The 24,432-nt window shown below is 40.0% G+C and overlaps 2 protein-coding genes across 5 annotated transcripts in view; one reads left to right on the top strand and one right to left on the bottom strand.

Annotated features, from left to right (window-relative positions):
• Nucleotides 1-185: 185 nt before the first annotated feature.
• GEMIN2 (gem nuclear organelle associated protein 2) lies at nt 186-7,893 on the bottom strand. 2 transcript variants are annotated; one of them, XM_055715299.1, is made up of 10 exons: nt 7,681-7,892; nt 7,185-7,269; nt 5,910-5,999; nt 4,197-4,256; nt 3,915-4,025; nt 3,498-3,542; nt 2,686-2,754; nt 1,219-1,329; nt 961-1,019; nt 186-633 (listed from the first exon to the last, which is right to left on the bottom strand). In XM_055715299.1, the coding sequence occupies exons 1-10, from the start codon at nt 7,800-7,802 to the stop codon at nt 594-596; spliced, it is 792 nt and encodes a 263-aa protein (XP_055571274.1). In that variant the 5' UTR covers nt 7,803-7,892; the 3' UTR covers nt 186-593. The 2 variants fall into 2 exon arrangements, with proteins under 2 accessions (XP_055571274.1, XP_055571275.1); XM_055715300.1 differs by lacking the exon at nt 2,686-2,754 and having other exon boundaries at nt 7,681-7,893.
• Nucleotides 7,894-9,249: 1,356 nt separating this feature from the next.
• The window catches only part of SEC23A (SEC23 homolog A, COPII coat complex component), a 30,892-nt gene continuing 15,709 nt past the window's right edge, over nt 9,250-24,432 (top strand). Inside the window, exons 1-11 of one of the 3 annotated variants that reach the window (XM_014284146.3) lie at nt 9,250-9,408; nt 10,629-10,833; nt 15,483-15,724; nt 17,587-17,644; nt 17,912-17,998; nt 19,075-19,311; nt 19,411-19,490; nt 20,424-20,568; nt 20,906-21,064; nt 21,893-22,008; nt 24,080-24,203. In XM_014284146.3, coding sequence (XP_014139621.1) covers nt 15,504-15,724; nt 17,587-17,644; nt 17,912-17,998; nt 19,075-19,311; nt 19,411-19,490; nt 20,424-20,568; nt 20,906-21,064; nt 21,893-22,008; nt 24,080-24,203 — 1,227 coding nt within the window. In that variant the 5' untranslated portion in view covers nt 9,250-9,408; nt 10,629-10,833; nt 15,483-15,503. Of the gene's footprint in view, nt 9,409-10,628; nt 10,834-10,883; nt 11,009-11,058; nt 11,240-15,482; nt 15,725-17,586; nt 17,645-17,911; nt 17,999-19,074; nt 19,312-19,410; nt 19,491-20,423; nt 20,569-20,905; nt 21,065-21,892; nt 22,009-24,079; nt 24,204-24,432 lie in introns of those variants that run through there. The other 2 variants (XM_005444187.4, XM_055716361.1) reach the window with 2 other exon arrangements.

Below are 24,432 nucleotides of genomic sequence, written 5' to 3'. Positions count from 1 at the left end.
CTCAGAAAGTAGTAGTGCTTTACTAAAATAATTGATTCAGTGACTTGCTGGCTATATTTGAACTGCTTAGCAGTGCTTAAGCTCAGGAACTAAAGCTTGAAAAAACACATTCAGTCCTAGGTTGTATAGATTTCTATAGTAAAGGCTGCTGTTAAATAGTAGAAAGAATGAGAAAAGCCACCATGTTTAAGAACACTTTTTTAAATGGTTCAGTTTTATTAAAAAAAGCCCTCCATTAGGTGTGTGTTTAGGTAAAGAATAATTTGTAATGTAGCCTTAGATTTCACCTAATAGCAGTGTCCACAGGATTACTCAGATGGTAGAAATTTCCAAGATGCAGCTTAGAGACAGTAGCTTGAGAGATGATGCCAGACACTTCGTTGACCATTTTACAATGATGGTATCGGAGACATTGACAATTGCATGCTAAAGCTCAGCTAGTTACTCGCAGCTGTCCCAAATGCATTATCGTGAGGGTCTTCCGAAGGAGTTGTATAGTGCTTCAGGGCTGAACAGTGCAGCGTCCTGCTGTTAACTCTGACAATGCTGTTTGTACTATGGCAATGCAAATTACTTGATATTCTCAAAACAGTCTATGAAGGTTCATCAGCCAGGTCACGCTGATCGAAGTACCTAGTGGAGAGAAGTGGAAGACAGTACGAAACCTCCAATACAACATACTCCTTACTTTGCCCTGAGCTTTTAGACCCCTTGCTTTCCAGCTCTTCTTTTGCTGTTTATATCTATAATTACTGGTTTGCAGTTTAGGGGGCTCACATGAGGAAACAGGTAAGATAAACCTAAGAGTAAAGTAAGCTTAAGTCCTTTTAGCTAAGTGTATTTGTTACATAGGCCCAGGGTACTTTGACTTCCACTTTGAAAGCATCTAGGTTAGGACAAGAGTAATCACACATTTATTCTGGACATACTTGACTGTTTTAGGTGTTTAAGTTGCATTACCTGCTAACTAAGCAGATTATCAAGTTCAGAGCTGATATTTGTTCTTCGTTTTTGTTCTCCTGAAAGAGAGGTATTAGAACAGTTCTTTTGTTACCTGTGTCAAATAGAAAAGCTGTTAGGTGCCATGGTATGTGCTTGTAGTGTTCCCTTCATTCTCGAGGAAACTTAGGACATGAAAAATTACCTACCAGGATTTCAAGAAATGAAAACTCACCCTAATAATTTGCTAAGTTCAGCAAGTCCTTTGCGCAGTCTTACCTCTAGTACTCTGACTTCTGAGCATCGTCTTGCCAGCTGTCGAATAAGGGAGTGAGCTTCAGGCAGCAAAGGTTTTTCAAGGCATGCTAGCAGTGCATAAAGCCACCTACCCTGTGTAGATTCAAATAAAGTTTTGTGAGATGTCCTTGAAGTTTCGTGCAGTTCTTGTTACATAGAGGAGGCCTACAGTGTAGGTCTCAAGACAAAACTGCATTTAAGTGCTACTGCCAGAATTGAAAGTTCAAAAGCCAAAGTAGACACTACACAGCAAAATTTTTGCCTCTAGATAAGCTTCTTGTGAACAGTACTCCTGGATTTCCTGATATTTCTTGGAATACTGGCTAAGACATAAATTAATACAGCTTACACTAGTCAAGTCCGAGGGGAAGGATTATTTTTAGTAGTATCTGAAGATTATTACTTAGCTATTAATTTTTAACTTCACAAACTGGGGAAAAACATTCCTGAGGAGTGAATGTATCAAGTCAGATCTCTATGGAATTAACGCTGTTAATTTTAAGCTTTAATTTAATGCTGTTAATTTAAAGCTTTGATTTGCACCATTGTGAAAAGATGTGCTTTGCGTTTTACTTCACTGAATTTTACTGCATTCTTATGAGCGTAACTTCTGCTACCAGTCTAACTTCATAATTTAATTCCAGTGTCTAGTGGCTTGCATTATGGGAATAAACAAAAAGTCAATGTGCCATGCACATTCGCTGCAGCGTTATCTGTTAAAAAGAAAGCAGTCCTACAGAAAAGGAGAGAACATGAAAGGCCTTTAAGTGACTCAAAAATAGCGAAGCTGTGTTTAGTATTATGGAAGTAATTGTTCATTGCTCTTTTGCTTTGTGGTACTGAATGAGATGGGATGCATCCACCAAGGTCTTTTGTAGATACGACGTCATTACATAGCCAGTCAATCTGGCTGTGGCCAAACTCCACGCCAACGTACCTTGCCAATCAGAGTTTCTTACTAAGTTTGATTTCTGACCACACTAACGCAACTAAGCTTTCTGGCCTGTGCCACACATGGAAGATAAAATGTGTCTTCACCAGCACACTTGTCATGCACCTCTGAATAAAATCAGAGGTGTTGGTAAATACGGTGTGCAGCACCCTGACAGCTTAAACTAGTCAGAACCAAAGCTGCTGCAGTCTGACCCCCTTCTCTCCCCAGTGCTGATACTCATCTAACCTTGCATTTAAGTTCATGCAGGGAGCAATAAAAAGGGTAGGGGGTTTTGTCAGTACTTGGTAGGTCTGTATCTGTATGTTTGGTAATTAGCCTTTCAAAAAGTTCTGTGAATAGTAATTTTAGCATCATAAACTTTTTGAGAGTAACTGAATGTGATACCTGCAAAAAAACCTCTTTAGAAACAAAAATAATTTCATAGAAAACTATGAACAATTTATCCCTTGTTTAATGCATTTTTATGGAAGTAGTTAGAATAAATTAAAAATTACCAGTTCTGGAGTAAATTTTTTCTCTCCAAACCAGCTTATCAGGTGTTCTAAGACACTGGTTACTGTTGCCTTCAAAAGAGGAACAGAAAGAGACAATACGATACCTGCATTGTTTTGTTTTGATGTCCTTCTACCCAAAGGATTATATTACATAAAAAGCAAAGTGATTTTTTTAAAAATGTACACATCATGTATTTCTACTCCACTGTGATACTATATGGCATTTATTCCAGGTTGAAGTTACATGTAAGGGTAAAGTGAGTGTTAAATCACCAATTCCTGGAAAGAACTTTATATAAAATGAAGTAGTTTTCTGTGTTAAGAAAAAGTTATGGATAAGTAGCTACAGATTAGGAAAGAGGCATCACACAGGAGTGTTGTTTCTCTACAAAGGTAACTCATGGGAAACATAGTAGTAAAGGAAAGGTAAGTGTGATTCTTCTAGCTATGCAATGTACGTAAGAGTTCATGATCAAGCTGAAGGTCTGCACTTAAAACACTAAATGAGAAAACTTAAAAACACTGTCAAGCACGTAATGGAACATTCAGCAAAAATTCAAACGCTGAATGTTAACTACAGAAATTACAAGGACAAAATACTCTTAAAACTAGTCATGATAAATGTTCACTAGTAAACCTGTTTGTAGCTGAAGGTCAGATAACGATATTTTCCTTGTAAGTGTACAATGAATAGCTGTTGTAATAAACAATTGCCTACTCTTGCACAGAAAAATAGGTAAGACTTCTGCAACAGACAATGAGAAAGAATGATTTATGCAACATCACTATGCAATTCTAAGAGATGAGCTTACCTGATTCATTCTGCTTACAATACTTAGCAAAGGGGGAAAGCCCACCTGAAAAAAAATTAGTTGAAAAATGCAGACGTTATCATAAACATTTTTGTTCTAATTTAGGATGTACTAACATTTTAATGTGATGCTCAGACATTTGTGTGACACTAAAGCAGACAATGCAGAAAGCTTTCAGTTCAGTGAGCAACAAAAGTAGTGCGCTTTAGCTGATAACAGATGATTGACTTTTTGACTGAAGGGATAGACTTGTTCTCTGCTCAGCTTCCAATTAAAAGGGAAGAAAAACAGGACTTTGTGGGCTCACCAGAGAGCGTACTTTCTATTTAGCACCATTTGGTAATAAACAGTAAGATGGTTTCTGGCAGTTACTCTTGAAAATAGCAGCTGACAATTAGACAGAAGTCCTATACTCACCTTTATGTAATCAATTCCTAGAGTTTCATTATCAGATAGTGCATCTATTTCTGAGTATACTCTTTCACCCAGGCAGAACTTCTTCCAGCCTTCTTCATCCTCTGATTTTGGCTGAAGTAAATAAAAATGAACAAAAACTGTGAAATATTGCTATCTTGAAGACACTGAAGAAAAAGACTTGGTAATATTACCAAGTTATTGCACTCAACTGTAAAGCAAGATTAACCACAGATTTAACGACTGGGATAAAAAACCCACAGCACTGTTACGAATTTTACTCACCATAGTAACGTTGCTGTCCAAATGTTGTGACCGCCAGTGATTTCTGTGCTTGTTCAGGCTCTGAGTAATAAAAACAAAGCCACAACAAGTTTAACTTTGCAGTTATTTTATGCTAGCCATAACTGCTCTGCATTATTCTTAAAATGTATAAAGGTATATTTTATGATGTTCCATAAATCAGTAGAGGCATAACTGGCTAAATATTTCCATGCCTCTTAGTTACATTTATACTAAGTTGCTCATGCTGGGTTTTTGGAAGTAATGTTAAAGCTAAAGGAATTTTAAAGTCTAATACACAGAGTTAAATTGAGGTAGTAAGCTTTTAATAGTCTTCTAGACTTGTCTTGGTACAGCACGCTTAAGGGAAAAAAAAATTAGTCCAAAACCACACTCAAAGCCAATATCCTGTTCCAATGGTGGTCAGTGTCTGTATCAGATGTCTACAGAACTGCTAGAAAGAAGGTAAGCGTACTTTCCTGGAATATTTCTTCTACCTCACAGGGATGCCATATAAGACCAGTTGGCCTGCTTGACAGTTTCCTGTCTGGAGGTATACAATTTTTGTAACAGAAGAAATTCCCACCCCAATCCAAATGTTATCGTAGCAATAAAAATGACCACTAACAGCAGCTGATGGACAATGTTAGCATCAAGTAACTTCTGATGCTCTCCTCTTCTCTTAAATAATTTTTAGGATATTCTTGTACTTCACTGGTACAGATGAGAGGACAACTGACTTGTGTATAAAAGAAATATCTGTACAGTGATGTACAGTGACTTTAGATGTCAGTTTCCTTAGTTCTACTAAAACCTTAGATTATGCCTTATACACAGTATGCAGTGTGACACCTTGTAGAAATAGAGGTGAGCTCAGCTGATGTTTACAATGTAGATGCAGTAGTACAGATCTCCACCTTCACTGATTTAGCTCCCTCAAAAAAGTACAGTAAACTAGCTCACGCAAAGTTCAACGCTACAGCAGCGTCAGTGCAGTTCATTATACTCAGTTACTTGAGGTATTCCTACAATGCAATTATCAATGTGTTGTAAACACATCTTCCGCAGTACTGGAGTCATAAATGACCTCTACCTACATCTTCATTAGGTTTTTCTTTTCACCCTGTTCAAACTGTAGAGACAGCCAGCTCAGTTCTCTGTTTTTGTTATTATTTAAGAGTAGGCTGCAAATGCGGTAGGAAAGATTTAAGTCTGTGCTAACACAATAACCTTACAAATACGTTTTACCAAATCATTATTTCTGCTAATAATGGGTGCCACCACTGTCCAACAGTATTCTAAATGGACAGCGTGTTCTATGTACATGAATATCCTGGTGGGTTAGAATCTACTTGTTTTCCAGTTAATGTTGAGTTCTGCAGAACATTCCTGCTAGCACCAGGTTTTAATGTAACTACGTAAGATCACAGAGATTTTTTTCCTCCCTCCCTCAGCTACTCTGTATTATTTCATCTAAGTGCTGAAGTTTGAGACACCTTTTTTCCTAAGCATGACACTCTCAGGAGTCTTATCAGAGGTTTAAAAGCCACGCAGTATATACGCAGTTCTTTTTCAAGAACTTAAAACATATGCCTACAAACATCCGTCCTACATGAAGTCAAAACATTTCTATACTAGATACAAGGTTGTCCCCTATAAAGCACAGATGTGTTCTAGCTAGACAATGCAAATGCCCTCACACACACCATTTTGTACCTGACGAACGGCTGAGAAATTGGCTACTTGCTGCTGCTGCCATTTGAGTGTTGGGGAATATCCTTCCGGAGCAGGCTGACATCCAGAAATCTAAGAAAACACTGGCAATAATTATAATGTAAAGAAAGCTTTAGAAGAAGAATCCTTAAGAATAAAGGAATCGGTAAATGTTTACTATCAGGCAAACAACAGCCTTTAAATCTTTATTTAAGAAAGGTATATCATGACCACATCCAAGACTGACTTACACAGAAGAAATTTCATCTGAACCAACTGTTGACCCTTCTCAAATAAGAAGGAGAACCAAGTATTCAAAATACATTGTCAAAGAATTATTTAAGGTTATATTTTTAGCAATTGTTCTGCCTTAATTTCCCTGTTTATAAAAAGTGGGGTGCTGTTTCCTTATATGGGACAGCTGCTACGAATCCTAAGCATTCTACTTTCTGAGATAATACAGTTGAGGAAGACAGAAGGCCACAAAAATGCTTTTTAGGATATTAATTCTGACAGTTATGTAGATATAACCTCTTTAAAGATTAGCATGAAAGTTATTAAAAAACACAAGGAAAAAAGAATCTTTCTACAAATGTTTAAAAATGCCACTACAAAGAGATAAATCTAAGAGAATGGTTACAGAATTTACATGGTCATATATCAGTACTAGGAACTAGTCGTGGAATTTCAGATTACAATTTTCACTGGAGAAACGCAGACTTGGTCTTTTGAACTATTTTAAAGTAGATTAAAAACCAAGCTGGCAGGGCAATGACAACAGAGAAATCTGCTCAGGCAATCAAGAAAAATTCTGATAAAATATTCCAGCAAAAGGAAGAAACGGTACTAGACACTAACTTCAGTAAAGTTTAGCTGCACTTACTACTACTCTTATCCATGATATATATTTAACTTAATGTATTGGTATGGAGGTATCTTTATTCTAAAGTTTATGCAGGTTTTGGGACTAAATGTTTGTAAAACGTAATGCAACATTTGACTTCCTCAGACAGTAAAATAGTCTGCTGTGTGTCAAATAGTACAGATGTTACCAATCTGAATTGGTTATCTAGACTGCTGTTGGCCAGCAGTTGACCAGGTCTTTCTTCAAACCCATACATTTAATGTAGTTCTGTAGGTGCTTTGAAAATCTAGCTGTGGTATTTAGTTATGCCAACCACGCCCCAAAATTAGTACCAACATTAAGATCTTAACGCCTTTCCCCTTTATTTTCTTTCTTCCTCTCTAAACAAAACGTGTAAAAGCTCTCAGACTTACTGAAACGTTTACTGTCTGCTTCTTTCTTAACTTTTTGGGGTCTATTTGTGCCACGACCACATCTGGGCATCGGGCTGCTTCAATCCTACAAAATAAAAATCAAACGGTTGCTTTGTGTTGACCGGCGGTTACGTGGCGGCTGTCTGTGAAGCACAGCGCCCGCCGAGCGCTGCAGTCACGGGAACGCTGACTGCACCGGCAGTTCCTACAGAAGGCCTGGCTGGAGTGACACACCGGGTCCCCCGTGGCGAGACCCCGGCGGAGGCCGCCGGCGCGGGGAGCCCAGGCCGGCCCTGCATCCTCCCGTGGGGAACGGGGCGGCCTCGGCCCCCACCGCCGCGGGGCCCCGCCGGCGCGACGCGGCCCCTCAGGAGCAGCACACGGGTTTAGCCCCGATGCCGGCCGGGATCCCGCCGCAGCGGGCGAACCGCCCTTCTGGCGGCAGGTGGCGGGTTCCCGGTAGCGCGGCCCTGGGGTGCTCGGCCCCTCAACTCACTGGACGCGCTTCAGGTACTCCTGCGGCGTCCTGGGCGGCACCGTGGGGTCGAAGTCCTCAGCCAAGTCACAGTCGTCCACGGGCAGCAGCCGCGGCATCAGCTCCTCCCAGCCCGGCTCCATGGCCGCACCGCTGTCACCCGCCCTGCCCCCGGCGGCGGCGACGGCCGCCTCAGCAGGCCCCGGGCCGGCCCGGCCGCGCAGGCGTGCTGGGGGGCGGCGCGCACTACTCTCGCGAGAGCGGCGAGCCCGGGCGGGGCGGCGGGGCCGGGCGGGGCGGGGGGGCGTCACCGCCCCGCCCCGCCCCGCCCCGCCCCGCCCCGCGCCTGCGGTGCCGCTACAGGCGCCTCAGCCCCCCCTATCCCGCCCTGGTGCTGCGCTCGCAGGCGGTACCGTGAGGGAGCAGCGGGCCTGGGGCGGCCTGCTCCGGGGGCCTTCGCCGCTATGACACCCTCAGGGAAGGGGATCAAAGGACATCTGGCCTTAGAGCGGCACAGGAAGGGGTTGTGCCCATCTACTGCTCGGCGGCCCGGGCCCGTGTCTGTGGTGAATTGGTGTAAACCTTTAATCAACCAGTTTTATTAGGCCCTGTGCCATTATTCTAATACACCACGGTTTTTGCACGCAGTTCTTCAAAACTCATCTGGTACTATTTTCTATTTTACCTGTGGACATCCAGTAATAATACTTGTCTCTTCCTTGAAATGCTTTGAGATCTATAGCTGACATCAGTTACGTGAAAGTTAACTGCTATAAATTTAAACAGTTTTCATATTGGAAGGGCCAATACCTAGTTTTTTACTTGTTGCTGTATGGGTTTATCGAGTACTGTTATGTGGGAGTATCCACAGGCAGGATCAAAAGCAGGCAGCAATAGCAGAAAGGGGGGTTGCTTCTCTGTTAAGACAAAAGGTGGACGGATGATGCTGGAATCGTTTACATTGTGTATTACAAAATTCCTAGTAAGCAAAATGTCAATCTGTGTGTTACAGGTTTGCTATATGTGAAGTCTGTTCAGTGGTACCCCACAGCACATCTGGTAGATCGGAGTAGTTCTAAATACTTCTGACATAAGTTCAAAAAAAGCAACACTTTTTTTTCCCTGCTGTAGTTTAGCAGTTCTGAACGAACATCTACCCAAACTCCTCCTCTCCCCGGCCTTTGTTTGTTTTAAGGTGTTTCCAAAACCACCTACGTGTAACAGGGAGTTTTAATTCTGAAACCCGGATCTAACGTCCTAGTTGAGTATGCAACAAATGCAGTCACCACAAGAAATAAAACCTGCTTAGCTAAAACTACAGCGATGTCTCTGGAAAGGCTGACCAATGATGAAGACAAAAACTTTGGTGAGTCCAGCTGTAAAAAAGTTCTCTTCTAATACTTTGGTAATACTCAGGACTTATTTTTCCTACTTGTTGTGAAGTCAAGAACTGTGAAAAGAAAGAGAATCCACAAATACAAATATACTTTGAACATACACTCTTTAGATTACTTTATCTGGAACTTTCCATTGATACTTTTAAAATGAAGTAACATATTTTTAATTATTACAGGTAGCCTTCCACGGATAATAAAATTGTTCCTAACAAGTTTTACCAGCAATGTTGATGCAGTGGCTAGCAAATATGTGGAGGAAATCAGTGGAGGAAAAGGAAAAAGAAGCTGGAAATGAATATTCTTTCTCCTCAGCTACCTAGGCTTTATGTAAAAGTACTTTTCCGAAGAAAGGGTGAGTTGCTGTCACTGAATACGCACTGCTGACTCTGCGTTAAGAACAATTAAGTGATTTCACTGTACATTCTAATATTGGGAGATAATAAATTATTTTCTAATTATGAGTATTTAACGTGTTAGGATCCTATTTTCTGTTCTTTTTTTTTTTTTTTTGCTTCTCCTTACTTTTCTCTGTACTTTTTGCCATCTTAACAGCTGGAAGACAATTCTGGAAGTTTAGAGCATGGGATCGAGTCATTATGTAATTAAATTAATTGTGTTAATGTCTGATTAAAAATGCTGTGTATTTTTTATCTGTAGTGAAATTTCAGAATAGTATACTTTGCTGTTCTTCCTTCTCCCCTTTTTAAGTGTATTTGAGTATCAGTTGCCTCTTTTTCTCTTTTTGTCTATAAAGTTCGTCCCGTAGTTGACTTTGGGACTTGCCTCTTTTCAGTGTAACTGTCTGAAAAGGTTTCACAGAGTATTTGAGTACGTTTAAAATGGCAACACCGAATGGCTTTCTGTGCATCTGTTGAAGTTTGCCCTGTTGTAGGTTTTGGTTTATGGATTTATTTTTATTTTTTGTTTTGTTTTTTTACTAAGCAAGGAGTACATGTACTTGGCAAGCTCCTGCTTAATACTCCCACAACTGGCAGTGAGATTTGTGGATGTGGAAATTTGAAACCCTTCCCTTTAAGTTCTACTGTTGTTTACCAGCTGGTTTTTAGACTGAAGACTGGCAAACAATACTAGATAGTAATGACATAGAAATTCTATTGTAATTGCATTTCACGCATAAGAAGAGAGGATAAGAATGTTTTAGTCATTTATATTTGGTTGGTGGTCATGGCATGTTTCCAGAGTTGCAGTGAAGGAGGACGTGGTACTCCGTAGAATATTTTTCAGGCCACCTCCATGTCCGGGTTGGTGGCACTGAGGTTATCTCGGGAAAGGCAGAAGTGACAGGTTTAGCCTTTTGTGGCAGGCTTGTTTAAAACGATTCTGAGGTGCCGTGAAACCTAAGCATCACTGTAACTTGGGTTTGGGGGAAAAAAAGAAAAGGTGACCACACAAAAAAAAAAACCTGAACAAAACTGTACAGTTATGGCTATGTGTAAATTATTGTGCGGATAGTAAATAAATGTGTTGTATTTCTAAATATGTATTAATATCAGATGAAGTATTATCTTGGGCTAAAACCCACTAGGAATACAATTTCAATATTTTTCCCAGGCAGGCCAAAGAACCACGTAAACAATCTTCCAGATTAAGGAGTTGCCATAACGACGTGTGGTGGAGGACGGGCAACAAGCGCGGTGAACGCGAGGGCTCCCAGAAGCCGGGCTGGCTCGGTCCCGAGGATTTCCCCGAAACGTCCCCTCGCCAGCAGCGAACAAAGCCCACCGGAGCCGTGAGTCCACGGGCGGCGGCGGCTCCGGTAAGTGCGGGCACCGGCGCAGCCGAGGGGTAGAGAAGGCCAGCGGCGGCCGGGATGCCCTCCCTCCCGGAGCGGTTCGGGGGGCGAGGCTGAGGCGAACGCGCTCTGGGGGAAGGTGAACGCCGGACAGGGAAGCAAACACCCGCGCAGGGGCCGCCCGGGCGGCGAAGCCAAGGTCAGCGCTGTGGGGTGTCTGACAGCAGGACCCTCCGCCGCGCCGGGCAGGACCGCGGGCCGAGGGCTGGGGGTGCGCGGGGGGGCGGTGGCGCTCAGCCCGCCCCCCGCTCTCTGCCCCTTGACGTGGCGCGGACTCTCGCATCAGCCATGTTGCCTGCGTCGGCAGCGCCGGGGCGGCTGCGTGCGGGCGGGCGAGAGCGAGAGGCGGCGGCGGCGGCCGGGACGCGGGGTGAGCGGGCAGGGCCGGGGCTGAGGCGGGCAGCGGGGGGCCGGAGGCGGCCGGCGGGGTGGGCTGGGGGCGCCGCGGGGAGGATAGTCCTTCTGCTGGCGTGGGGTCGGCAGCCCCGCTCCCCGCGCTGCGTGGGTACGGGGGCACCTCGGGCCGCGGGGCCTGGAGGGAGAGGGGGGTTCCCCTCAGGGGGGTTTCGGGCGCTCACGCCGCCCTCCGTGGCCGTAGGGGGGGTCCCCCCGGGCGGGCTGAAGCTGCTCGCCGGAGGGGCTGGGGGTACCGCTGGCGGCTGTTCCGCGGCCTCCGGAGCCGGCGCTGCGTCCGCCCCTTCTCGTGAGGCGGCCGCCGAGAGCCCCATCCTCTGCGGGGGCGACCGGGCCGGGCCTGCGGGGAACGGCCGCCGCCGCGCCGGGTGCCAAGTGCTCCCCGGGTCCGCGTCCTGGTGCCGCTGCCAGGCCCTCGCAGGGAGCCTTGCGATGCAGGTAAAGCCACACAAAATTTTATTTAGGCAGGCCCTGCTGCATTTGAATACGTGTGTTTTGGTGTTGTTTTTTTTCTTTAATTCAGGCGGGTTGTTAAATACACTGGTTGTTTAAAAAAAAAAAAAGTCCTCAGTGAACGAAACTGGGACAGCAGGTTTGGAGGATGGCTGTGTTTGAGTAGTGAAAATGAAATTTTTATGTTGTCAATTTGACAACTTGTAGTTGCTTTAGATAAGTACTAAGTCATTCTGCTTGTATATTTGAGTTTTTCCTTGGAACGGAGGTAATTTGAATCTGAAATGCTGATTCTGGCATTAAAAATTAATTAAAGGTTTATTATTGATGTCTTATTTCACCAGATTGTTAATGCATAATAAACCGGAAGAATAAGTTTGTTGTAAGGGAAGTGCATGGTGACCTGTACTGCTTTAGTGGCGTTTAAATACAGGGCCATATGAGGGACTTTGGACCGTCTATGCTGGAACTCTTAAAATGCTGTGGAGAGAAATGTTTTCCTGTTGTATTTATGTGCTTCTAAGGATTAGTGGGTATTATTTTGGTGATACTCTGTATTGGTACACATGTACATGTGGCATGTAAACGTTTAAAGGTGCTGAGATGAAGAAGGAGCTTCTACAATAGAAGAAATGGTTTGTAGTTGCTTTCAGAAGCATTTCAAAATAATGTTGTTTCAAAGTAATGCATCTCAAAGCTGTTTATTCAGCTATAGGATAGCTTTCCGAATGGTGTATCAAACATGTTTGGTATGTGTGATGGTTAGAAATTCCTAACTGTAGTCTGAATCCTGTTATTTAAGTGAGAATCAAGCCTTCATGGCAGATATAGTCAGCCTGTGACTCTTCATGCAATTCAGGTGTGGCTTCTTTGTGTGACACAGAGTGAAATTGCCATGGTGCAGGGATGCGAGGTAAATTCAGCCTTGGCAGTGGGAGGGAGGAAGCAGGCCAGGAAGGACGGCTGGTCTTGTCTGGATGTCTCATTCTGCAGCAAAGCTAAAGCAGTGACACCCCAGCATGGGAGCTGTTGCTGTGTAGCTGTCTCAAAAATCACTTCTTTGTGGTTTTCTGAGGTGGGCAGTATGTGTTTTGTGGCATTCAGGTGTATGAAGTTTGATATGTAGCCTTGTGGGTCAGGAGAATTTGCTGCTCTGGTGCATCTCCACACGTGTCCTAGAAAATGTGCCTGCATAGCTTGATACTGGTACTGAAACTGAACGTAACTTGTCAGACCATTAGTTTCACACCGATGAATGATGAAATAAGTAAGCATTATTGGCTCTGGAAAGGAAGAGGGTGGAAGAAAAGATGGAGGAAAGTTTGATTATTAGCAGGCTCTGCCTTCTGAATAGGAAATACATGCTTTACTAGAAAATGGTATTCAACTGAGAAAAAAATTTCCAACATATCTTTCATGTATGTATGTGTGCTTCATTAGGCACTGCACACCAGTGTTTGTACAATGCCCTCTGAGGGCAGTAACTGAGTGGTAAAAGTAATGTCCACGTAAAACCTTTCAAATGTAGCTAGAGTAGAATGTGGAGGAAAGACTTTAAAGTCCAGTAGAGAGAGTTGGAATTCACGTTGCAGTGTATGGAGATAGAGTTGGTGGACTTTATAGCGGATGCCTATGGAGTGGCTGAAACAGCCTTTAAGCTGCAGTTTTCTGTGTCTTCTAAGGAGGTAATTTTAAAAGGAGAGATTATTCAGTTTGTGGTTATAGCTGAGGTGGCTGCCTCGTGCAGATTCTTGTATCAATACCCTGTTTTTTAGGGGCAATGTTTCTTTACCTTTTTACAAAACACTGATGGATTGTGATATATTAGGAGAGAAATCTCTTAAATTCTAGATCCTTTTCAAATACCAGGCTATTTCTTCTCTTAGCTGAATTACCTTCTGTCTCTGATCCCTCTGTACTGATTATGACTTCCAGATAGTCTCTCCCTTCGGTTTTGCTCAGTTCTGTCCTCTGCCCAGTGACCTCTTTCAGCCTGATGGCCTTGCAGCAATTTGAGTAAAAGCGATGGTGGAAGTGCTGTCATGCACAAAGTCCCATACAGCTCCTTGTGTTGCAGTTGCCATGACATGTAGATTTGCCTCTCGTATCAGTAAGGTGACACGCCCTTTAAAATGTTGGCAGATGAATTATCATAGTATTTCTATTACAATGTGGAGATAAGTGGTAGCACCTGTGGAAGACATTAAGAGAAAGGTACTCTATAGAGTTAAGTTTGCCTGTCACACTGTGTTTTTATAGAAACAATTTGGAGACTGGTTTTTGTAGCTTTCATCACATGCTGACAGTTGATTATTTCCTAGTGATGTTAACTGTGAAATGTGGGGCTTCTCTGAGTTTTATGCATGTTGTTAATTTGTTTTCTTAAAAGCCAGCATTAGAATAAAACCATTACATTAAATTATGATTTAAAAGAACTTCAAAAGTTTTGAACTGTCATAGAAATGAAAGGTGCAATGCCATTATAATTGTAGTAGAGATAGGTCTTTACGAATAGAGAGTTTTCCAGGAGTCACTCTTAGCATGTGTAATTGCAGGACTAAGAAGGTCAGTGTGCTTGTAGAAACTCCTGATTTAAATCCCAGTTCAGGAGGATTCCAGTGTTTCTAAAAGCTGTGTGTTAACTTCGTACAGTCTAAGTTGAGACCTAGGAGTATTTTCCCAGACCATCTCTTAGGTGGTTCATGTAGACTAAGTAAATTCTTAGTTACTAGGCAGTGGGAGTTTAGATACCGTAGTTGCTGGAAAAACCTGTACTATTTGTACTATGAAATGTACTGGGAAGCATGCAGCACGTATTCACGAACAGTGTGTATATAGCTGAGGGTCTTTGGGTTGCAGGGAGGGAGTGTGCTGCTTGGTGGATTTCCCACATGTTCCCAGGTACCTGTTGAACTTTTCAGATGTGTCTGTATTCCAGCTTCTGAGTAACTGGCTGAAAATTTTGAAAGCCTTAGGTTGGTGCCCAGAATGGTAATTGCAAACAATTAGGCACGTCTTGATAAGTAATGGAGTGGAACATGAGCTTATTTTTTACAAAGTTACTTCCTAGCATTGCTGTAGGAATGTACTCTTGTGCAGTATTGTGTTGTTACTCCTTTACATTTAGGCTGCATCGTGAGTTATCAAAACTATGGTTAGAAAAGTCTTATAAAATATGTTACAGTAGAAGACATAAAGCAAGTACACTTAGGAGAAGTATTTTTTGCTATTTGATTCTTGAAAGAAGTTAAACAGTTTTCAAGAACGAATGATTCTTGAATAATGAACAGAATGAATAACTAAATGCATTAGTGAAAGTTCCTAAAGCAGTGTGTATTTTTCTGTAAGCACATCTTTTTTTTTTTTTTATAGTGTCAGTGTGCTGCATAATCTCATCTCTGATCTAACCTAGAATTACTGCTTTAGTTGCAACATTTCTTGACCAAGTTTGTTGCTTAAGTCAGGAAGTGCAGAAGATGGACTGTTTTAACACTGTGTATTTTAACTTGGTCAAATATTTGTTATTTTGAAGAGGTTGCTGCATCCTAGGAGCCTTAATTTCTTTTTCTTTCACCTTGGAATTCTGTGTGTTGCTTTTAGGGTTTAAGAAGTACTACTCAGTCTTTATTGATTGTAACTGAGTTACAGTGTTTGAATGTGTGACTGTCATTAAGTGCATTCAGTATTTAGTGATTAGGAATGTTTGCATTGTAACCATTCTGCTAATGGTTATATTTTTATTTTAGTGATAAACAGAGAAGTTGACCATGACAACCTTCCTGGAATTTATCCAGCAGAACGAGGACAGAGATGGTGTTAGATTCAGCTGGAATGTTTGGCCTTCAAGTCGTCTTGAAGCCACAAGAATGGTAGTCCCAGTGGCTGCCCTCTTCACACCGCTGAAAGAACGGCCAGACTTGCCTCCTATTCAGTATGAGCCAGTTTTGTGCAGCAGGACCACGTGTCGAGCGGTTCTGAATCCCTTATGGTAAACATAATATATATTTTACTCCTAAAGATTGTTTGTAAGGTAAAATATTGAATAGTGCCAGTTCAACTATGCAAAAGATCTGTTGTGTGGAAATTCAAGTACTCCTTACATGAGTATTGTGCTGTTGTGTATTTGAATATACAGCTCAAACTTTTAGATCTTGGAAGTTTCTGTATATAAATTTGGATATATAACATATATACTTAAAGCATAGCTTTCACTTAACCAGTCTTTTAAATGTACTTCATTTAACTAATGATTAGGTATGTTATTCTTCTGGAACTACACACTTTGTGAGTTAGTATACTACTGCACTTTGCCTCTAGAAAATTATCTGGGTAGAAAGTTACTATGCTGTCTTTTTAACTATTGAGCCCTGCTATATTAATTTCCAAGTGAAATAAACTGTATTTATTACTGACCTTAGTTCATTTGTAGATCAAAGCAGGCTAGCTGGTTTAGTTTACCAAAACAGAAGTTGAAAGAAGTGATAGATGGATAGACAGACAGACAAATAAATACATCAGCTTTTCATATTCTCTCATGCCTACTTTTGTTCAAGCTAAAAGGTGGTATTGGCATGAGCACAGATGATTGTGGGCTAATCACGGATAAGTTTAGGTTGGAAGCAGAGGAAGTGTTTCATATGTCATTCCAATCACAGAATTATGGAAAAGGAACAGAACAATTTCTAAGGTGGAGTTTGATAGGCATGGGAAAGGTACTGAGTAATAGTGAGAGATTAGACATGATGTAAAAGATCCTGTAGAACGAACTCAGTTCTGTCGGTCCCTACTTGGGAGAAAAGGTGATTTCAAAGCAGGTGTAAAGTTGTGTTTCAGTATTAAACACACACAGTGGCCAATTACACGGGGAGTCAGACTTAGTGGAAGCTAACTTTTTCAGAAGTATTATCTTTTATTGAGGGCTGGAAGAAAAATAATGGAAAGTCAGGACTGTCAGATCCCTGACATTACAGTGTGTACTTTTTTCCTCTATCAGGTATGCAATTCATGACTGGATTTTTTTTTTCTTTTTTTTTTTTTTTTTACAAGGTGAGATTAGAGACTCAGTTTGGGGGGACCTTTTGAAGCCTGTGGTGCAGGTGGCACAGTGCATTGGGCTAGTTAATCAGCAGCCCCTGAAATTAGTATAGATCATTTGATCTCAGTAGAGCTGTGTTGTCTTTACAGCATGATGGGATTTATCCAAAGATTTAATGATATTTTAAAAACAGTAGCACTTGTAGACAGGAGAAGATGTGATAGCAAGAAGTTTACATTGAGAGCTTGTGAAGTTCACTTTCCCTTAAGATGTGAGTAGGACTTTGTAAGACATCTTTGTGACATGAGGATAGATGTTGCATTTTTTATTTTAATTATCTGAATGCTAATAAAAATGTAGATGAAAGGAGATAGGCTCATCAGTTGAAAAAATATTATTTTCACTTAAGTTGGAACCTGTTGTTTTTTAGGGCATAATGCATATTCAGGATAGTCTCAGACTGTGACAGCTAATAGACTGAGAAAAGAGAAAAATGACAAAGCAGGGAGAGTTAAAATAATTTGCCTCAAACCATGCAGAAAGTCTCTAATAAAGGTGCTGAGTCTGTATTCTGAAATCTCTTGTTTACTACTTTTCCTTGAAGACCATTCTTCCTCCCTAAAGGTAATAATTTGCCTGATGTATCTGTGTAAGACTACACTTATTTGTAAAATGGGTATTTAGGAGAAAGTATATTAGGGGGAAGCTTTTGAAAGTCATTGTGTTTTGAAAAATTAGAAGAAATGTATTCTAGGGTCAGTGGAGGAAAATGAATTGTTCGTACTGTATAAACTTCTGTTACTCTATTTTTCTAGCCAGGTGGATTACCGAGCAAAACTCTGGGCTTGCAACTTCTGTTACCAGAGAAATCAGGTAAGAAAATGAAACATTCAGGATATAAATAATTTTTTTAATAAGTTAAAAGTGAAAATCCTCATTTTTCAAATTATAGTTGCAAACTGAAGTTGACAGCAAGAGTGTGAGTGTGCAGCTATACCTTCAGAGATTGCAATGAGATTTTTTTCATGACAGCAATAGCAAACATCTGTTGCAGAGGAAAATAGTCCATATGTATGTTTTTTTTTTTTCTAGAAGTTGTAATATTTTATTTATACTTAATTTCTATGTTTTTATTTGCAGTTTCCTCCTACCTATGCTGGCATATCTGAAATGAATCAGCCAGCTGAACTTTTGCCTCAGTTCTCCAGCATTGAATATGTAGTACAGGTAAAATCATTAAATAAAATCTTTAACATCTATAGCCTTGCAATATACAAAAATAATTACCTTTGGTTTTCTTTACTGTATTTTAGTGGCTGTGAGTCTGTATGTGCTTGTTAGTAGACTGAACATTTATGTCATCAATTGGAAATGGAAAGAATAACTTTTTACAAGAACAAAAGGATGGCTAGTAAGACTGGTTTAACAAAAAAAAAAAAAGAAGAGGCAATTCTTCTACTGGGTCTGTTTCTTTACCAGGAGTTTAATTTGTGTTTGTGCTGGGGGTCTGCTTACTGCTGTTGCTTGCTCAAACGATTTCAGTTCAAATTTGACTGATTGTTGATTCATGTCTTATTAATGATTTGAATTTAAGTTTGTATTTGAATGATTATGAGTTAGTTTTAGGGCTGGCTGGTTTAGAGAAAACAGCTAATACATATTCAGTTCAGGTGTTTGAATTTTAATATTTGTTCTCTTTGAGAAGATACTTGAATAGAAATAAAAAGTGGACCTAAACTGCAAAATTGCAAACATTTGCAAAAATTCTGTTTTTGAGGTTTAAAATTTGTAAGACTTCAGTGAGGTGTTCAGATATGTGAAGAGTGGACTGAACAGAAACTTTACTTTTTGCCAACTCTTGTAATGCAAAGTAAAGGAGATGTTTGCTCATAGTACAGCAAAATTAGTTTATAAAGCATAGAAAGAACTGATGAACTCTAGAGTAAAAGTATGAGGTGGATGGAATGTCATTAAGTTGGAATATTTTGTAATTGTGAATAGCTTTATGACTATTATGTTAACTTGGAGCAAAAAAAGCTGATTATATTGCTTCAGAAGTATCATGACATCCTGAAAGGATTTTTTTCTTCTGTAGTGTTTCATTTTTGTGCAAAGTTCATTATGGTAGGGGTTTTGTTCACGCTTAGCCCCAGTTACAGATTACTACTTGAGCGGGAGCTGTTAGGTGGAATGTTGATGTTATTGGTATGATTCAAATTAAAACTTTTACAAAATGTACTTTATTTCATTTTTGATCCTGTAAATACTGCTTTTTTATGTCATTATGTTTATGTTTCTTAAAGCGTGGTCCTCAGATGCCTTTGATATTCCTTTATGTTGTGGACACATGCATGGAAGATGAAGACTTGCAAGCTCTGAAGGAATCCATGCAAATGTCACTTAGTCTTCTGCCACCAACTGCGTTAGTAGGTCTCATTACCTTTGGCCGAATGGTGCAAGTTCATGAGCTTGGCTGTGAAGGAATTTCTAAAAGTTACGTCTTCAGAGGAACAAAGGACCTATCTGCAAAACAGCTTCAGGTAACGCACAAAAGCAACCAAAAAGAAATCATGATGCTGAAGAACTTAAGGTAGTCTGTAAACAAATTTTGTAATAAAATCTTATGTATTTGACTACAGGAAATGTTAGGACTTACAAAAGTAGCTGTTTCACAAGTTGGTCGGGGTCCTCAAGTGCAGCAGCCACCACCATCTAACAGGTAATGTGCTTAAAACATCTAAGAAGCATACCTTGACTACACTGATTTACTGGAAACTTATGTTTTATGACAATGAAAACAATCAACTGACAGTTGAACCTTTTGATCAGCCACAAATTTACCAGGAGACTAATGGTTATAGCCTTTTTGTTTCCTACAGTTAGTACTGGAAATAAAAAACTTTATGGGTGATAGTAAAATCATCTGGATGATGCTTTGGTAATGTTCTGAGAGAAAGTTACATAGGCATGCTGTAGATGTGTAAGTAATGATGCTTCTGTTGGTTGGTATGCTGGAAAGTGTATTAACACTTTAGTGCCCCTTTCTTATGTGGATATCCAGTTTGGTCTTCCCTTTTTCTCCCTCTTCTGCTCCTCTCCCATCCCCTTCTGTCTTTCCTTTGGAAGTTGCAGGTTGGTGTTGTGATTCTCCTGTGTATTCTGCTGTGACACAGAAGAAATGAAAGAAATTATAAAAAAGAGAGGCAGTTTTGCAGTCCCTGCCTTGCAATAAATAGCTGTGTTTATAGACGGCCTGTAGCAGAGAGCACAAAAAATTCTGTATATGTTAATGTTTCTTCCAGTCATTGATTTTCACTGCAGTAGTGAAACTTGAGTTTCTTTTTGAGATACATAGGTCATCATCTCCTGTGTTCTTTTGGTTAGATAGGGTTCTTTCTGGATAGTGGTGATATCGCTAAGTCAACAAGTTTTTATTTTACAAGCTCTTTGCTGAACTTCTTGAGCTGAGTATGCTGTGCATGTAGTAGTACCAGTCTGCGTTATGTGGGTGAGACAGGCATTGTTCTGAATCCAGACTAGAATCTGGAAATAGACATTGCTGCTATATGTCTAATACATTGCTAGTGAGCAACTGATAAAATTTTTTATTTAACAATTTGAATCTAAACTAGTTCCATGTATTTGTTTACAGGTTTTTGCAGCCAGTGCAGAAAATTGATATGAATCTTACTGATCTTTTGGGTGAACTGCAACGGGATCCTTGGCCTGTTCCGCAAGGAAAACGGCCCTTACGTTCTTCTGGAGTGGCTCTTTCTATAGCTGTAGGGCTCCTTGAGGTAATAGCTTTAACTACAGTTGTGCTAATATGTAAATAGATCATTTAGGTGCAGAAGAGCTGCCATAATCAATATGTAAAACCCTTAGTAATTGATACTAGATTTGTATGATGATTCTGATGGATATCGTCCCTTAGATGTGTAGAATAATTGTAGGTGTTTATGCACTTTAATGAGGCAAAATTGAGACTTTGAATTAATGGCAGATCTAAGTTTTGGGAGGGGAGAAAGTGCAGTTATTGTTGGAATCCTATCAACATAAATACCTGCATAGCTATTTCTTTTGTTCAGTTTGTAGCAAAACCTGATGATTTTATTTGTCTTTTATTTCATGCAGTGCACTTTTCCTAACACCGGTGCACGTATAATGATGTTCATTGGAGGACCAGCTACTCAAGGACCTGGCATGGTTGTAGGAGATGAATTGAAGTTACCTATAAGATCATGGCATGACATTGAAAAAGACAATGCTAAATATGTTAAAAAGGGTACTAAGGTAAGTGATGATCATGGGTGTTATTTTAGGCATCTTACCAGTAAGTAAACATTTACATTGCCTGGCACTGTAAAATACTGTTAGTAGCAAATGTATAAAGAGCTGGGAATTGTGTGGTTTTGTTTATCTGTTTCTGACTAGTGGTACGTCTTCAGGAATTTCTTTGGAAATTTCAGTATATTGAGTTAGGACTTTGTCTAGCTCACGTTGGAGTGTTTCTCTAGTTTTAAGTCAGAAAATATTTATGTGACTAAGTGGTATGTCTAGAGTAAGGCTGTCTGCTTTGAATTCACACAGCTGCTCAGAACTATCTCTGTAGCTGGGGGAGGGTTAGGCGCCAGAGTTTAGGCATAGTTCATTTCATCTTAAAAGTAGATCTGGGCAGGTGAACAGCATCCAAAACCTGTTGAATTCATCTTAACTGATTATGATGGGAGCTGGAACAACTAGATCAGTCGCAGGCACCTGTCATTAGAGACACTTGAGATTAGAGAGGTAAATTCAACTCTGTGTGTTGTATCTAGTACTTTAAAATGCAAAGTTTAAAAAGTGAAAATCAAGGTCATTTTTTAGTTTAAAAAGCAACGACTGGTCTGTCTAGTGTGAGTCAGGTTCTCAGCTGGTCAGAAAAAAAACCCCAAGTGCTGAAAATTCCTTCTGAATTTTAACTTCAGGAAAAAAACCCTTTTAGCTTGTATTAGAATATGATGTGTATAAAGTCTGATAATGTTGTTTTAGAAGAAATTTTGAGAGTTTAAGATTTAATATGAAAATGAGGAGAGTTCATGTCGTAAATTGCTATGAACTGTATTTTCATCTTGGATTTAGCATTTTGAAGCCCTGGCTAATCGGGCTGCAACAAATGGTCATGTTATTGACATATATGCATGTGCATTGGATCAGACTGGTCTTCTGGAGATGAAGTGTTGTCCCAACTACACTGGGTATGTGCCTATTCATTTTTAAGTAGTACATGAAGATACAGGGTTTTTTTTTTTATTATTGTTTTAACAGGAAGCACTTAAGGAAAACATTCTGCTACTTAAAAAAGAAAAACAATGTACAAACCCACTCTGATACACTGTGATGGTTGCGTTTGTACTGGAATTTTGGAATTTCTCAGCTTCTGGCAAATTTGTCACCACAATTGTGTGTTTAATCAGAAGGGGTTTTGCTGTTTTTCTTTTAATATGATCTGTTTGAGGCTTAAATGTCTTTTAAACTGGCAATTTATCCTATGCACTGGTGCTGTTTTTCAGTGTATGTATATGTAAGCTGCAGTTTTCAGTGAAGATAAGGACTTTTCATCCTTTTCTTGCTGTTCAGAGTGATTCAAAACCCTGTGTTATCTTTTTGTCTTATGTCCCCCTTCTATATCCTATTGTTCATAGGTTCAACTACTGTTTAGGTGACTATCAGATTCATCTGTTGGTCCTGAGTTTTTACTCCCTCTATCCAGTTCTACATTTTAGACATGGTCTTGTTTTGCCATCAGTTCACTTTAGTATGATCAAAGCAAGTTCTAGTCTTTCTTGTGAAACTGCTCCCCTGTTTCTTCCACGTCACTGTGGAAGATACCCTCACCCTTGCTGTTACACAGATCTACAGTCTGATAAAGCTTTTGACTCTTGCTTGCATGTCATTAATTTTGTAATTCCTGCCAGTTGTTCCTCCATATTTTTTCAAAGACTATCTTTTTCTCTTTCTGAGAGTCTCTTCTACTCTCGTAATGTGTACACTCATCTGATTTTGATTTTTAGGTTAGATTTCCATATTTGGTCTGGTTTCTTTTTGCCAAGGTCATTTTTCTTGCTTTTGTCAATACCAGCTGCAGGTAAAATTAAATGAAGCATCTTTGCTTATCAGTTTAATATCTGGTATTTCTGTGAGTAACGGGCTGCCTTAGTTGTCTGTCAGTATCTTTGTATGACAGAGGATCCTAAGCACATGCTACATATCTAGGCATACCAAGAAGAATGAGAGATGCAGCCGCAGGTTGTGGTGAACGTAGGCTGCTGTGTTTCAGGCCGGCTTGGCCATGCTAATCACTGCTGGATTGCTTCTTTCCAGAGTTGTGTGTGTAGCTTTAGTTTGGGAGTTTTCACTGCTTAGGTTCTTTAAGTTTATGACTTTACCTGCGTATTTGGCTCCTATTCCTTTTCTGCATCAAACTCAAGCTATATTTTTCTATATACTACAGTGTAATTTTTCTCTTTCTGTCTGCTCTTGTGACTCACCTTGCCCTGTTTTTGCTTTTCCAGCAAAACTAACCTTTATGTATAGTATGTCTGTTTCTCCTACAGTTGTTCCTATTTTCTGTTTGGTTAGATCCTGCGCACAGGGAGGAATTTCTGATTCTGCCGTGTCTATTCTCTTCTGTCTTTGAGTATCCACCTTAAATTTTAACTTTTTAGGTCTCCTGTTTAAGCTATTAATGTATTTTACTAGTATCATGTAATTAATATTTTTTTAAGAATAAAAATAACATATTCCATTACTATTTCCGAAATCCATTGTATGGTATTTCATGATAAGCAGCAACTGTTGCAGTTACATCCACAGAATAAATATTCTTGAGCATAGATTTAAGCCTGAAATAATGAGTGAACTATACAAAATAAAGTGGTGTGGAAATAAGTTTTTAATGTTGAATATTAGAAGTAAACTGGCTTTGCATGACAAGGTTATGAAACATTTGTAGTGTTGAAGTCCAGTACAATGTTTTCCCAGTGAAAGATTTTGTTATATATTATAATCACAATGACCTTAACATGTTGATTGGGCAAGAAGCTTGTCTAAAAAATTCATCCATAGCATTAACAAAGTACTAATTTAATTTACAAAAAACCTAATTTAATGAAAATCCATTTTAAGAAGGCAAATACGTACCTTACAATCAACTATCTCTAGTTTTAGTCTTTAATAAAAAAAACTTCCATAAATCCCATGTGCTAAAGTGTTGCATAATTATTCTAATTCAAGGGTTTTGTTTGTTTTGTTTTTGTTGTTGTCCAGAGGCTACATGGTCATGGGAGACTCTTTCAATACATCTTTATTTAAACAAACCTTTCAGAGAGTATTTACAAAGGATATGCAAGGACAATTTAAAATGGGATTTGGTGGCACGTTAGAAATAAAGGTGAGAATACAGAAATGCAGTGTGTTAGTGCACTGGAATAGGATGGCTATGAACTGTGGGACCTTTGCCCTTTAAGGAATTTTCAGGAACATCCTAAACAGATGTGTTTGGGTTCACTCGGGCATAGCTGTTACTGCCTAGCTATCGTTTTGCAGTTCCACGATTCTGTAAATGTGAGTTAGGTATAATGTCAATTCCTTCTTAGCCTGCATTCAGTGACAGCTGAAAT

This window comes from Falco cherrug, chromosome 7, assembly GCF_023634085.1.
Source record: "Falco cherrug isolate bFalChe1 chromosome 7, bFalChe1.pri, whole genome shotgun sequence".
Classification (NCBI taxonomy): domain Eukaryota; kingdom Metazoa; phylum Chordata; class Aves; order Falconiformes; family Falconidae; genus Falco; species Falco cherrug.
The sequence above is the reverse complement of the archived record's forward strand: the minus strand, read 5'-3'. Positions and strand labels throughout refer to the sequence as shown.

Bases quoted from the DNA above. Each gene is read 5' to 3' on its own strand.
- GEMIN2 (XM_055715299.1), bottom strand. From the start codon at position 7,802: ATGGAGCCGGGCTGGGAGGAGCTGATGCCGCGGCTGCTGCCCGTGGAC. The intron at 7,270-7,680 runs GTGAGTTGAGGG...TTTATTTTGTAG, and splicing joins GAGTACCTGAAGCGCGTCCA to GATTGAAGCAGCCCGATGCC. The intron at 634-960 runs GTAATGCAACTT...TCTCTCCACTAG, and splicing joins ATAATCTGCTTAGTTAGCAG to GTACTTCGATCAGCGTGACC.